General features: G+C 38.8%; 1 protein-coding gene across 3 annotated transcripts in view; it reads right to left on the reverse strand.

Annotated features, from left to right (window-relative positions):
• Positions 1-301: 301 nt before the first annotated feature.
• ITGA8 (integrin subunit alpha 8) overlaps positions 302-13,926 on the reverse strand; it is a 122,960-nt gene continuing 109,335 nt past the window's right edge. For 2 of the 3 annotated variants that reach the window (XM_069775896.1, XM_069775890.1), the window contains 2 exons: positions 5,488-5,610; positions 302-4,246 (listed from right to left, as the gene is read on the reverse strand). In XM_069775896.1, coding sequence (XP_069631997.1) covers positions 4,160-4,246; positions 5,488-5,610 — 210 coding nt within the window. In that variant the 3' untranslated portion in view covers positions 302-4,159. Of the gene's footprint in view, positions 4,247-5,487; positions 5,611-11,730; positions 12,721-13,926 lie in introns of those variants that run through there. The other variant, XM_069775904.1, reaches the window with a different exon arrangement.

A 13,926-nucleotide genomic window follows, 5' to 3' on the forward strand; every position in this document is an offset into this window, starting at 1 on the left:
AGTTTTGGAAAGAGTTGCTGAAGTCCACTTTACAAACCGTTACTGAAACAAAGAACAACACATAACCAAATGAAATGTGGTGCATCAGTTAAGTAGACCAACATGATGAAAACAAATGAAACCATCTGAAAAGTGAGTTGAACAATTACTTCCATTCTTCTTTTCTAAAAATCACTGTGTACAGTAGGGTAGCATCTTGAATAGTTAAATGCCCCTGAAATACGACATACAGGCAAAACATGAACAGTCCTTCAATATTAAAAGCATTCCTGCTGTGTCACATCATGGTGCCTGCATAAGCTAAATTCAAGACTTTTTATTGTCAAGAGGCACTACCATTACACTACATTTTAATATGGATCTTTGCCAACAATCATAAATAAAACACTCACTCATAAACAATTCCTAAAGGCAGTGTGTCAGATGGTATTTAATTAAAAAAAAGTTTGCTACAATGTAGTGGAATACCATAGGCCATGGCCAGTTGGGACTTTCTTTTCCCTGCATGTCTCTAGGTGTTTTGTTGGTTCCCAAAAGGCTTTTTAGTTAATGTATGCCATGCCTACCAGAAGACACTTCTTGCTAATGGATGAAAAAAACACAGCTAAAAGGTAGAGAAAATCAGTGCCATTTTCAAGAGATGTCTAATATGGGAAACACATAAAAGCTGTCAGGGTAAAAAAGTTGGAGAAGATGGAAAAAATTGTAAATGAGTTACAGAATGGTGACAAGAAAAAATTCTTGTTAACAACCCGGTGGTTAAATGAAAATTGTATTTGCTAAATACCTTTAAAGATTAAATCCGTAAGTGACAACATATTCAAATGTACTGGTCCCTGTTATGTAAATTCTGAAATTTTCATAAAACAGAGAATGTCGCTTGACACTTGATACTCTTAAAAAGTCTGCTGCGTGGATGAAATAACTGGACAGCCTTTCTCAAACTCAGCAAGAAGCATGTGAAATAAAAGATGAATGTCTCTATTTACTAGACTGCTGTGGTGGTCATAGCAATAAACGGTTTTAAAAGGCTTTAATTTATAAAGTAATCTCCTGTTTTTTTCTGCTCTCCAGACTGCTCCTGTGCTCTCAGTAATTAGCAGCTCACCACATACATTTGGAAGTGCAAGGCTGAATTACTTTTACAGAAAGCTGCATTTAGTAACTCGTTACAAGGCTGACGTCACTGAAACAAAAGTTCAGTCATATAGGGATGTGGCAGAGGTTATCGTGTAGTACATTACTAATATACTGGGGGGGCAAGATTATGTCGACTGCCTGCTAGTAACCACATACAGGATGCAATCTCCCAAGGGGATAAACACTCCTGGCAAGCACTGAAACCCAGAAATCTTCTTTGCAAAGCTGTTTGCAGCCAAAGCTATCCACAAATGCTGGGACCAAGACTACAGTCCTTGACAGCACACGGCTCCAGACATTTCCATGGGGGAAGTTTAATCTACCAGGATGTAGAAATATAAAACAAAGTATTGCTCAAAGTAACTGTTTGTCAGATCATGTGCCTCTAATTTGGGTTCCAGTGACATTACACAGCTGCAGCCAATGGATTCCAGCCAAGCCCAGCAGTCACTGAGGGTTTTTTGGTATAAATTTAGTATCTGAACATGTTTTGCCCATCATTAAAATGGAGAGTAATTGCTCAAAACTGAACCATAGATGTTACAACTGCAAAGAACTTATTAGGTCACCTAGTCCCATCCTCAGAGCAATGCAGGATTGAAAACACATTGCAACAAATACTAAACAGAGCTGTGTTTGTTTTCATTTTCTTTCCTATTTTTTTTCTTTATTGTAATCATTAATCGGTATATTCAAAAGTTTAAAAAGCAACCACAAATGCCAGTGTAAACATGCTTCAGGTATATAAGTAATATAAAGTATTGCACATACAAAAGTCCTATGTTCAGTATCTCCTCATGGTGCTATTTCATCAGAGTAAGAGTTGTGTAGATGATATGACTGTAATGAGCTAGCTGATCTTATTTCAGAAGCTGCTACACACAACAATTCAATATTTACAAAAGCTAGAAGCTCACTGTCTTTTTCATGGGAGGATGATTTTGCCTGGAACGTATGGGATACAGAGGTATGCAAATATGGGACAGGCTTGCTTTGTGGTGGTATTTATCAGCTGATCTCTCTAACCTACAAGGGTTCCCATTTGGGGAAGGGGTCTGTTAATGGTTTTTGGTGGGACTGGGAAGTGGTTAGGCCTCCCCATCCAACGGTGCTTCACCTCTGTTTTCTGAGGCATGTGTCTCCTCCTCTCATTAAGTCTCATGGGCACACTGCATCTGATAAGCTAAAGACTTCATAAAGGTCTTCTTGCAAATTTGCCTTAGATATGAAGATGGAACACACCTGCTCAGGTTTCCGAGCTTCTGCTTGGATTTCACAGGTCAGTCTGCATGCAAGAAATGGTAAAACTGTAAAATCTCCTGTCAGACTGACAGAAGTGACAATGTCTCATAGCTAGTACTGTCTGAAGTCTTAGGAAGCAGAAGGGCAGTTACCTAAAAGGAGCCAAGAAGTGGCAGAATGGATGAGGCCATTTGCCAATTAAGAAGCTGAGATGGATTGGAAAGAAAAGGCGCTCAGGAGAAGGAACGTGTGGTGTATGTTTCAGGAGATGAACAATCCCTCCTGAAGTTTACACAATATAGCTAATTTCACACTCACAGGCAGCACTGGAAGACTCAAGCTTTCAGGCACAAATTTGCACAGATCTGAGCTCAGGCTGCCTGCTGAGATAAGGACCATTTGCTGATAGAACAGAAAGAATGAAGCCTCTCTTCTTCAGAATCCTTCACCCAGAAAAAAAAATCCTAAATGTATATTTTTACTCTTTACCTGAAAAGATGTTTCCTTCTTTTTGTTCATGCTTGGCTGGCTGGCATCCTATTTTTCTGCATAAATACAAATCTTGCCCACCTTCCTTGCAAGACTGTGCTTAAGAAATAACTATATTCAGCCCTAAACTTTGCTGAAATCAACACTTTAAATATGCTGCCAGCTTGTAGACTAAAAAAACCCCCCAAACCCCCGAAAAAAGCAAAGATTTCTTTAGGTGAACAGTGTTAGTGTCTATGACACAAATTAAACAGAAGATACAATGGCAGTAGCCATTCCATTTTAAGAGGCCATTTCAACAAAGTAACAGGGCAATGGCAAAGAAAATTTACCCTAGCCCAAAACCCCCAAGCCTTCTCAGTATCACCAGTGTGGCTGTGATAATTTAAATCAGTGTCTCACAAATGACTGCATCCTGTGTCAGCTGTACAGGTGTCAGTCATCAGCAATGCAAGGACAGGGTAACTCATCCCCTGCTCTACACTGTGCATGAATTTAGTTATCTGGGTGTGATACTGCCAGCTCTGGGTTGAGAGATACGACATGTACTTGTTTATCATCTCGTAAATGTTGCATAAATCTTCTGCTTTGTAAACACCTTGTAGCCAAGAAGGATGTGTTCTGTGTGTACAATGGGTTTACTTTTCTATTTACATGCAAGGTAAGTACATGATTTCTATTTTTTTACTTTCTTCTCTCAAAATCTAAGTTGATGATTATATCAGATACTTATCCTGAAAAGGCGGAAAAATAAATAATTGTGCCCCATCTATAAAGTTCTTTATAGACTACCTTTGTTTTTCAGAAGTACTTTCACAGTACTGATATATTGCTTGTCTCCCTGAGCCATAATTTCATAAAAGTTCTTATTCTTAGGGAGGTTTCAAAGGTATTCTGCATGATACAGTAGCGTTCAGAAGTTTTGTCCTGGTCCATCTTCTAGACAATACAGCAATGCAGGTGTTCTCTCCTTGGGAGATTTGGGCTTGTTCTGGAAGCATCTCAGTATACCACAGGTGTTCAAAAGCAACTGCTGAAATGTAGACTGACTGGAATATGGGATAAACTTACTGTTCAGTGGTGAGTATGTTTGTAAGGCAGTGATAAAGCTGCTTTCTTTGGCAAGGATGGCCATCATGTGGCATGTTCTCAGAACGTTGCATAGATCAGATTATGACACCATGTCACTTGCAGGTACAAAGGAAAACTGGTGGAAGGAATCCTTCATTTAATCCTCATCGTGTTTCTAGACTCAGGCAGGGTTCTGACATGATCTGTCACTCTTCCTCTATGCATCAGTAGTCTTGTTATTTGTCAGTTGTTCCCTGTCAGCCATGTCATCTTGAGGAGGTCTAGGTCTGTCAAAGAAGCCACACTGCAGGAAACAATCAACAGAAACAAAGGCATCATGGTAAGACAACCACAGGAAGACTCAGCTGCAGTTTGATTTTTCACTGAGTCAACCTGAAAGGTCGGATACAATCTGTGGCAGGCTGATAGACTGTGAAGATTTTTTTATTTCTATTCAAATCGTTCCCTATGAAAAATGATAGTTTTAGGTACAAGGCATTGAGTTCCAAAGTATTGCTTTAAAAATTCAAATTATATGAAAGATGTCTTTGCAGGAGATGTAAAGTTGGTCTGAATGCTGATACTGGCTGACTCTAATAAGAAAACTGTTAATTTCAGTTCAGCAAGACATTCAGAAAAGTATTTAGACTGACAAATAGCAATAATAACAGCAGTGGAATATGTGTTGGGAAATGTGCACAGGACAGTGTTGTGACGTAGACTAAAGATCACTAAAGATGACATTCCTCTCACCTAACTTTAACTGCCTAAATGTTACCCTTTTGGTTGAAAGGTTGAAAGTCATGTAGGCTTCACAAGAGGTCGAAGTAGAGTACCACCAAAAGGTAATTCCTCTCATCCTCCCATGTTTTAGACATAGCTTTTTGCTGTTGTTGTTAACTGACTAGGCGAATCTGAAAAGTTAGCATAGGCTGGACACCTGACCCATAACCTTTAGGCAGCTAAACTTAAGAAATTATTTTTATTTTTTTTAATGGGAATTGAGAGGATAGCCAAAAGCTACGTTGGCTCCCTGTAATATAGCAGTTTCCAGTAACTTGTCTTAAAACTTGTGAAGGGAGTGTAACAACCAACACAGAACTAGAAAACTAAAAACAGAAGATACAACATACTAATATAAAAGGAAATCTTCTAAAAATGAATTGTCAAAGCTGGGACTGTTGTTACATGCTGACAAAAACTGGAAATCCCTGAAGTATTCACAGAAAACAAAGTTAGAGTAACTTCTTTTTGAACTTAAACATCCTGCAAAAGAGGTCTTGAGAAACAGAGTCAAACTCTGTATGCCCATTTATAACCAGACTTTAATAATAAAGGAGGACTTTGAAAACAAGTTCCCTGCATAAAGGTCAGTGACACTAACATGTCAGAAATGGAAAACAAAAAAGACACACGTATTGTTGCTTTTGCTCCAAACTGTTAAAGATCACAAAATTCCAGCCTTTCTTTTTCTTATCTGTTAATATCTTCCAGTATCTTTCAGGTTTTTTTTAAGGCAACAGTAACAGTAATAATGCAACATACCTTCCATAGAGCTAGGGTCAACATAGCTAATACCAGTAGTCCAAGAAGTATTGCTAGTATTATAACCCATAAAGGGATTACAAAGGAGACATTTGGAGTGGACCAAATGACAGATGTTCTGATCTGAAATGAAAAGAATACATTAAATGAACAAAATTTAAGCAAATCTGACAGTAGAATACAGTCGTTATAAGCATTCAGTTCAATAGCATTTTGCAGATTAGAAATACACATTGCTTGGAATTCTCCCATGTTAGCTTCATTTACTGCAAGTTCCTTTCCACTTGTTCACGATAATTACTAGAAATGGAATTCACACATACACAAAAGTCTTGTCATATCAGACACACGAATCAGTTTCACTTAATACAGAGTAGCAAAAAAATACTCTTCTGTGCAAATGCTTCAAGAAGATTCAAGGAGCAAAGTTCTACTCGCGTGTATGCTGGTACAGCCTAGGCCAGTATAACTGACTTATGCTGAATTACTCTGAAACAATGGTTGACTTCAGCCCAAACTCTTAATTGAAACCACAATAGATACCAGCTACATTATTCTTATTTTAATTTCTGCTGACACACCAGTATACTTTTTTCCTATGACTTGCGTTTCAGCTAAGCAGTCCAAAAATTAAACTTAAGCAGAGTGCATTGTCCTTGTGATAAAGCCTAATGCATAGTATGATGTTATGCTCCTTAAAAGAAGCCAAGCATACGGACTATTACCTAAATGAGAAACAAGCATGAAACACTCCCTTTCATTGTCTGAGACTCCAGAAAGCAGCAGGTGTGTATAACATGAGTTATCAAAGGTTTTAATTGACTTGGCAAACTTCTCTCTTTAGACCTTCATCTTGACAAAGAGTAGTAATAACCCTTCTGTATTTCTCCTTCTGGGGCCATCCACATAAGTAACCTCCTCCTCACTCTCCCTTCCATGCCTTGTACCAAATTTATTCTATGCTCTCAGACTCTGCTTGGAAGGCTCCTCATCAATGTCATTGAATATTTGCTCTCTCCCTGCTGCTCCCAAGTGGGAAGGAATGAGTTAGAGCTTTCCTTAGCTCCTCAGCCACAATTATGTCCCTTTAGTTTTAATTTATTTTGTCAAACTTTCCTCTTTATTGTTAGCCTAGGAAGTTATTTCTCTCTGGGGTTTTCTGTTGGAGCTCTCTCATTTACTCCTAGTCTCCCTTAAAGAGGGCAAGTATGTGACAGATGGAAGTTACTTTCTTCATGACAAGATGAAATTGGTTTGCAAAGCAAACTGATTACACAAACTCTCAAATGATCTTCCTCTTCAGTGCTTGAGGTACAGCTAGAAAATCTACTCTTCTTAATAAATTTCTTGGCCCAGTCCCTGATCTGCACTCATTGCAAATTCTCTTTCTACTTGTTTTTTTGCTATTAACTCACTGGTTGATGCACCTGAAATTTAGCACAATGCTAATTTGTTAATTTATGGAGCAGCATCCTAAGTTTGAAGACTGGACACAACTCTGTAGTCCAGTTCAAAATTAATTCCATTTCTGTGCCTCTCACTTTTCTCCTTGAAGATGGCAAACTTCAGCCTTTTTGCAACATATAGCCCTTTCCTGTCTCACTCTTTCTCATGATCAGCATACTTTCCTAGACTTTTCATTCTGCAAGCACCAGCAGATCTGTCTCCCAGCTACTGTCATGGTTTATTGGAAGACATTTTGGAATAGTCCTTTCCACTAACTTCATCTGTGCAGCCAACTGTCCCCTACTCTGACACAGCGCTTAGAAAGATGCTAGTAGATCAGGTCTACTGATGCATGTATTTTTTTATAGTATCCCTCACTGTTATGGGACACAGATCATAGTTGAAATTAGGGACAAACTTTCTATGTGGGATACAACTTGCCTTCTACCAAAGCTTACACTGAGCATTACGCAGAAAATTCTGAGACACTGCCCAATCCTTCTGGGGTTAGCACTTTAACACTGATCTGTAACCTGAACATTAAGTGCTTGCAGTACTGGCCATACCATTGTTGATCTAATAAACACATTCAGCTAATATACTTCTCTGGTGCAGCTGTAAATAGTTATTACTCTAAAAGCCTTCAAAAAGATAGCACATACAAAGAATAAATTCAAGTTAAACAGAATTAGTAAAAAACCCCATGAAATGCTGCCCCTGGGTCACAACAGATACCTTGCTGGTGTGATCAAGTGATCAACTATGCCACTGCAGGGATACCATTCCCTTCCCAAGCTTCCTCTTTTGGTTGCTTCTTAACCACTGCAGAACTTCATAGCCTCTCTGCATCATTAGATTCAGCAAGAGCAGTGCTCATTTAGTAAGGACAAAATGTTTTTGAATGGCTCTCCTTGTGTCTCAGAGCAGTAAAAAGGTCACCTGAGCTGTCTGCAGAGATTTCTCCCAGAGAAAAGCCAGTTAAGGAAAAAGAGGAATGCAAGTAAAAGGCTTATCTGGCCAGGGAAATCAGAAGGGATGGAGTCATGATGGGCTGCACAAAGCCTGTAGCAAGCAATGAGCTCCGCTGTCCAAGAAAGAAAGCATCTCCCTTCTACTGCTTCAAAATCCTCATGAATGCTTCCCTGAGGCAAGCCTTGAAGACCTGATCACATATAGCACAAATGTTGGGAAGTGCTGATGAAAATTCAATAGGCCCCATGGCAGCAAAAACTGAGATTGATTAAAAAACTGCAACTCATCTACACTGTGTGCTTCCTCTGTTGGCAAACTCTGTGGTGATACATGCAAGAAGTTATAATTTTTTTCATTATTATTTGAAAAGGATCTGACACTATCAACACACAGTGTACGTACCTTACTTATGTAAGGTTTGAGCTTCACTACAGTTTCTGTTCTAACACTACAGTTTCTGTTCTAACACTATCACTTGTCTAAGCATGTTGCTGTGGAACTGGAGCAGTAAAGTGATAGATCACTTACCAAAATCATCTTAACAAATATTTGTAAACAACAGCAAAAAGCAAACCCAAGCAGCGCTTTCTGTCCTCTCAAGTTTGACAAAATGACTGACGCCATTTTACAGTAAGATCAAACCTGAGGGAAGACCCATTTGCTTGCAAAAATTTGATTTAGCCATTTCTGGTATTGATAGCTTGAGCCAAATTCCTAGGTGGCATAATATGACTGAGATAAATGCAAGAGGAAATGGAGTCAGCATCACTGCTCTGGGCTGGACTGTACAACATCAGCAAACCAGAACAAAAAGACTCTAGCAAGCTGCTGGCCAGCTATGGATGTGTTGGTAGAGAGGCAGTCTACTGAAATTGTACACCCTGAATATGGAAATTATCAGAGTGGGCAAGTACTTCTGTAGGAAGGAATTTTTTGTTTACAGATTTCTTAAGATTGTATTTGACTGAACCACATCTGTCTCCTTGGGCACCAAGTCCGCTTTCATCCAAAGGCAACTACTTCAGCACCACAGGTGCTCTCAGACAGGGGTGAACTAAGCTGCTGCCTGGTGTTATCTAGGATCTGAATAGCTCATAGGGCTGCCTACTGATTGCACAGGAGCACAGCAACTAGACTTTTAATGTGCTCCAGTTCACTGTTCAAAATTAGGTGGCATCAATCCAGACCTAAAAGCATGTTTGAGATCCTACTGAAATCAGTGGCAACAGTCTATTTCATTAGGCTTTGGATAAAGCTGATAGTAGTGTATGCAACTACTTATGTAGCCATTCCATGTCTTCTTTTATGCACCACTTCCTAGATGTTTGCTGCATTTGTGTGTTGTATTTTCTTTCCTCTTAGGCTGCAAAAACAGTAAGGCAACCTAACTCTTCTTGTGATACCAATAGAGCACCTATCAGCATGGATCCAGGTAAGGACATCTGGGTCTTCTGAGGACACACTGTAACCAATTATGAGTGGTATAGCAGTACTCAGCCTTGCTTGTACCGCATGGGTTCATAATCCTCTCTTCCTTCTTCCGTTGTTCTGCCTTTACAGACAGTAGAGTGCAATTTACAGTGTAATTTCAGTGGCTCAGCTGGACCGTGACAGATGTTGAAATATAAACAAGAAACTGTGATCTTATAGAAGTGCAGAGCATCATGTTTATAATCCTTAGATTATCAGCAATGAGTAAAATGAACAGCAGAAATTAGGTCTATCTTGTATCAAGCAGAATGCTGCTGCAAAACTGCCACATCTCTCTTCTCTTGTAGCAGGAGTGAGGCCGATGTCTAATGAAATATTTGCCTGCTAAAATCTTAAAACCATCTTGCTGCACCCACACCCTTTTCACATGAATCCTTCTTTGTCTGAGGTTTTTGAAAGCAAGGGAAGGGTTGTGCTAAGTGCTTGAGATTTAATTTCTGAGCAGGGGATTATACGTAGTTGTCAGCCTCACTCCTGCCTGTGTGCATTACCAGTAGAATATAACACCCCTGGGCTGCGTCCTTTCACACTCTACACAAAGACTTACAAGGCTACTAATGCAATTTCTGGTGAACAGTTTGACACTGCAAATCCTGAACACCCACAGAGCTGAGGCAGAGGCTGGAGGGAGAGAAAGAAACAAAGCATCCCTTCAGGTTTGCCTGCCTCATTTCACCATTTCCACAGAAGACTGTCCCTCCTCCACCCCATGCTGTCCACAAGTGTTTTACATATGATTTTGATTTAAGACAACTTTGCATTATTCAGCTTGGATTTCTGTTCTTCTCCATGTGGTAGGTTTAGTACTGCAGGATCAGAGCCAAAGAATGTTTTGGGGGGGACTTATCTGTTTTCATCTAAGGTGGCCAATATGAAGAAGTGGAATTTTTACACAAGTGTTACCTGTTGGCACTGTACTTTAGATGCATATTGGCTTTCCTCTCTGTTCAGGACTAGAAGTCTTTCTTATACTGAACACTGAAAATAGTGGTTGCTTCTTTGTCAGGCTGGTGAAAAGCACACCTCACAGACTTGAGAGGCGGCATCTGACTTTTGACCTTTCACAGTGCTGAATGTCTCATACCTTTTGTACGCAAAAGGGTGACAAGGAATGCCATCTGGCTCAAGCACTGAGATGAGGGTGAAGCCAACCAGAGAGTTACAGACAGAGCCTTTGTCTGCTGTTGGAAATAAAATCCAAGCTGGTCTTAGTACAGATGCTGTCTGATAGTCTTAACTTAAGAATTGCTGTTGTGGTTCCATGAAAGTCACTTGTTGCTCATGAAAGTATTTCTATAGGGGGGCTTTTATTTTCCTCTTTTAAAATATGCCACAGTTAAGCACATTGTAAGCAGATAAAAGAAATATTAGGTTTTTTGCCACTGATTTTTGTACAGTTTGGATTTCGGTCCTGATCTTGGTGCTACTCAACGTAGCTTCAAAATTGTCTTTGATTCCACTGGAAGGTAGCATAATGCAGATAGGAGCATATGTGGTAAGCTGCTGGTTCATTGGCAGTCCCTTGTGGATAGATGGGAATTAGGTTTTACTAGTTCAAACATCCAGCATCTATGGTCAGAATTCAGTGCCTGTTAGTGGGATTCTCACAAAGCTATTTTTTCCCTCTTGTCCTTTAAAAGACACTTTAAAAATTAAAAATAACTTCTCCATAATTTGATTTGCTACTTTAAGAAACTATAGCTAACTTGATTATTATTCTAATGCTACCACTTTTACTGTCCATGATGACCTTCCTCTAATCTTTAGTCATTTTGCTTACAGAGACTGAGAAACAGGAACTCTTTACTACTCCCACATGTTCCCATCCAACCTTTGCAGCATGATGTTCTTGTATGCTCTGAAAATATGCTCAAAAGCTCCCTTGAGCTTGGAATCGTAACTAATATTGACATTTATGTTTACACATTACAAATGTTTGTGCAAATATAATTCATAAGGAATATAAGCACATTTTAAATGAAAGTACTATCACTGTGTAATAGCTAAAAAAAGAGTTATAAGCCTTAGTTTGAAACCAATATTTACTCACTGTAGGACACTAGTCAAACAGTTTAGACTAAAGGCATCCCCTCTAAAGGTCCTATCAAACATTTAAGAAAAGCAATCATATTTTATTAAACTCTGAAACTGGCTCAAGACTCAGAAATTAAAATGGAACAAATTACTGCTTATTCTAACTCTGTCCTTTTTATTATAAAAAGTACTTTCACCTTGCACATGAAATTCATTAAGTAGGATAGTATTATTTACCATAATAATACCTCTAAGAAAAAAATGACAATTTTCCCTTGAATTGTACAGCTGTTAGCAAGGAAATACAACTAGTTGTACAATATATAGTTGTAATTCCAAGCCTATCAAGATTAATAGAAAAAAATTTATTGACATCAGTGGATTTTGCTTTAAGCTCCACTAAGTTCCAAGCTAATTTTCTGTTTGATGCCATTTTCACTCTAATGTTTTACTATAAAAGATTCAGATTTTCTTACATTTCCATAACCTTTCACACACCTATGTATCATGACCCTCTGTTCAAGACATAGACCTATATTCCATGATGATGGAAATAAAGACCTCAGAGCTGCAAATATGACTGCATGACTGTGTAAGTTACCGATGTGTATGGGATTATTCATGCCATTAAAATTAAATGTACATTATCAGCCTGCATAATTGGAACCCAGCATTGTATGAGTTAAATGAAGGACATATGTTCTGTTCTTTTAGAATATATTATCTTCACTATATAAACTGTAAAGTGTTAGCTGATTATTAGATATTTACTTTGGACAATTAGTTTTAAAATATTAAAGTCTTTATTCCACTTCCACCCTTGCGTTGTCTGAAAGAAAACCATAAACTTTCAAATAAATCTTTGGAAACTTTTAAAACACAACCAGTGATCTTTTTCAGAAGGAGCAAAAATATTAAGCGTTGCCCAACTTCAAGCAAATATTTCTTCCTGCAAGTGGAACATCAAAAGAGCTTGTGCATATAACACATCAAGCTGTAGAGCTGGCAAGCATCCACTGCCATGTCCAGATATGAAACAACATAAAAGCGCTATCATTTTTCAACATTTTACAGTTGCCATTACAGGCATTTTGCTGTAAATCATCTGCAGCAAATAACAAGCATTATACTGGCTGGAGTAAGAGAATAAAATGCTTATCTGATCATTTGGTAGATCATCTGACACTTGTTGAGAACAGCAGGCTATCACCTGGGGTAAAGCACTTCAGTCCAGATGAAGGCACCACTACAGAGTTCTGCACAACATGTGTTTCTGGTATGGAACACATGCTGCAAGAAAATAAAAAGAGCCTGAGTATATCTGTCAGCTTGGAGCCTTTGAACCTTTCTGGATGAATACTGCATTAAGCATCAAATCTTTCTGGTGAAATCATGGTAGTCCTGATGTTAGAGGTTGGAGTCACTGAGTGTACAGGACAAAGATTTCACCTTGTGTCTTCCCAGAGCAAGTATCAATCAACCATTTAATCTGTGTTTGTTCAAAACAAAACTTTATAGCCTGTATCCTCTAAAATATATTCAAAGTAAGCTGTAAAGTGTATTATTATGTTATTTTTCCATATAAGAAAATACTCTGTTCCCTACTACCACATCTCAACAGACTGATATGATGTATTTGCACCATGATTTAACTTGGAAAAGTTTGTACTGAGCTTACCTTTTAAAAGAAGGACTGTAAATGACAAATCTTTATAAAGATGAGAACAATAAGCCTTCAAATTTCAGATTACTCTTATACTAGAATCAAATTTTGCACTCATATTTTACTTATTTATATCAGTAATGATGAAATAGAGTTAATTTTAACTATGGTATTAGACACCATAAGAAGCAAATTACTTTAAATTGCTCCCCAAACTCAATCATAGAATCACAGAATCATTTAGGTTGGAAAAGACCTTCAAGATCATCGAGTCCAACCATCAACCATGCCCACTAAACCATGTCCTGAAGTACCCCGTCCACTCGCTTTTTGAATATCTCCAAGGATGGTGACTCAACCACTTCCCTGGGCAGCCCATTCCAATGTTTGACAACCCTCTCAGTAAAAAAATTTTTCCTAATATCTAACCTAAATCTCCCTCGCCTCAATGTGAGGCCATTTCCTCTCATCCTATCTCCAGCCACCTGACAGAAGAGACCAGCACCCACCTCACTACAGCCCCCTTTCAGGTAGTTGTAGAGAGCGATAAGGTCTCCCCTCAGCCTCCTCTTTTCTAGACTAAACAGCCCCAGTTCCCTCAGCCGCTCCTCAGAGGACTTGTGCTCCAGGCCCCTCACCAACTTGGTTGCCCTTCTCTGGACACACTCCAGCAACTCAATGTCTTTCCTGTAGTGAGGCGCCCAAAACTGAACACAGCACTCGAGGTGCGGCCTCAATGTTTTGGCACCAGCAAAGAATCAAATCAAACTTACGCCTCCAAGATTAATTTTTCGTATAATAATCCAGGGCCATACAAATCTTGCTGTGCAAAT

The sequence above is a fragment of the Haliaeetus albicilla genome, chromosome 2, assembly GCF_947461875.1.
Source record: "Haliaeetus albicilla chromosome 2, bHalAlb1.1, whole genome shotgun sequence".
NCBI classification, from domain to species: Eukaryota; Metazoa; Chordata; class Aves; order Accipitriformes; family Accipitridae; genus Haliaeetus; species Haliaeetus albicilla.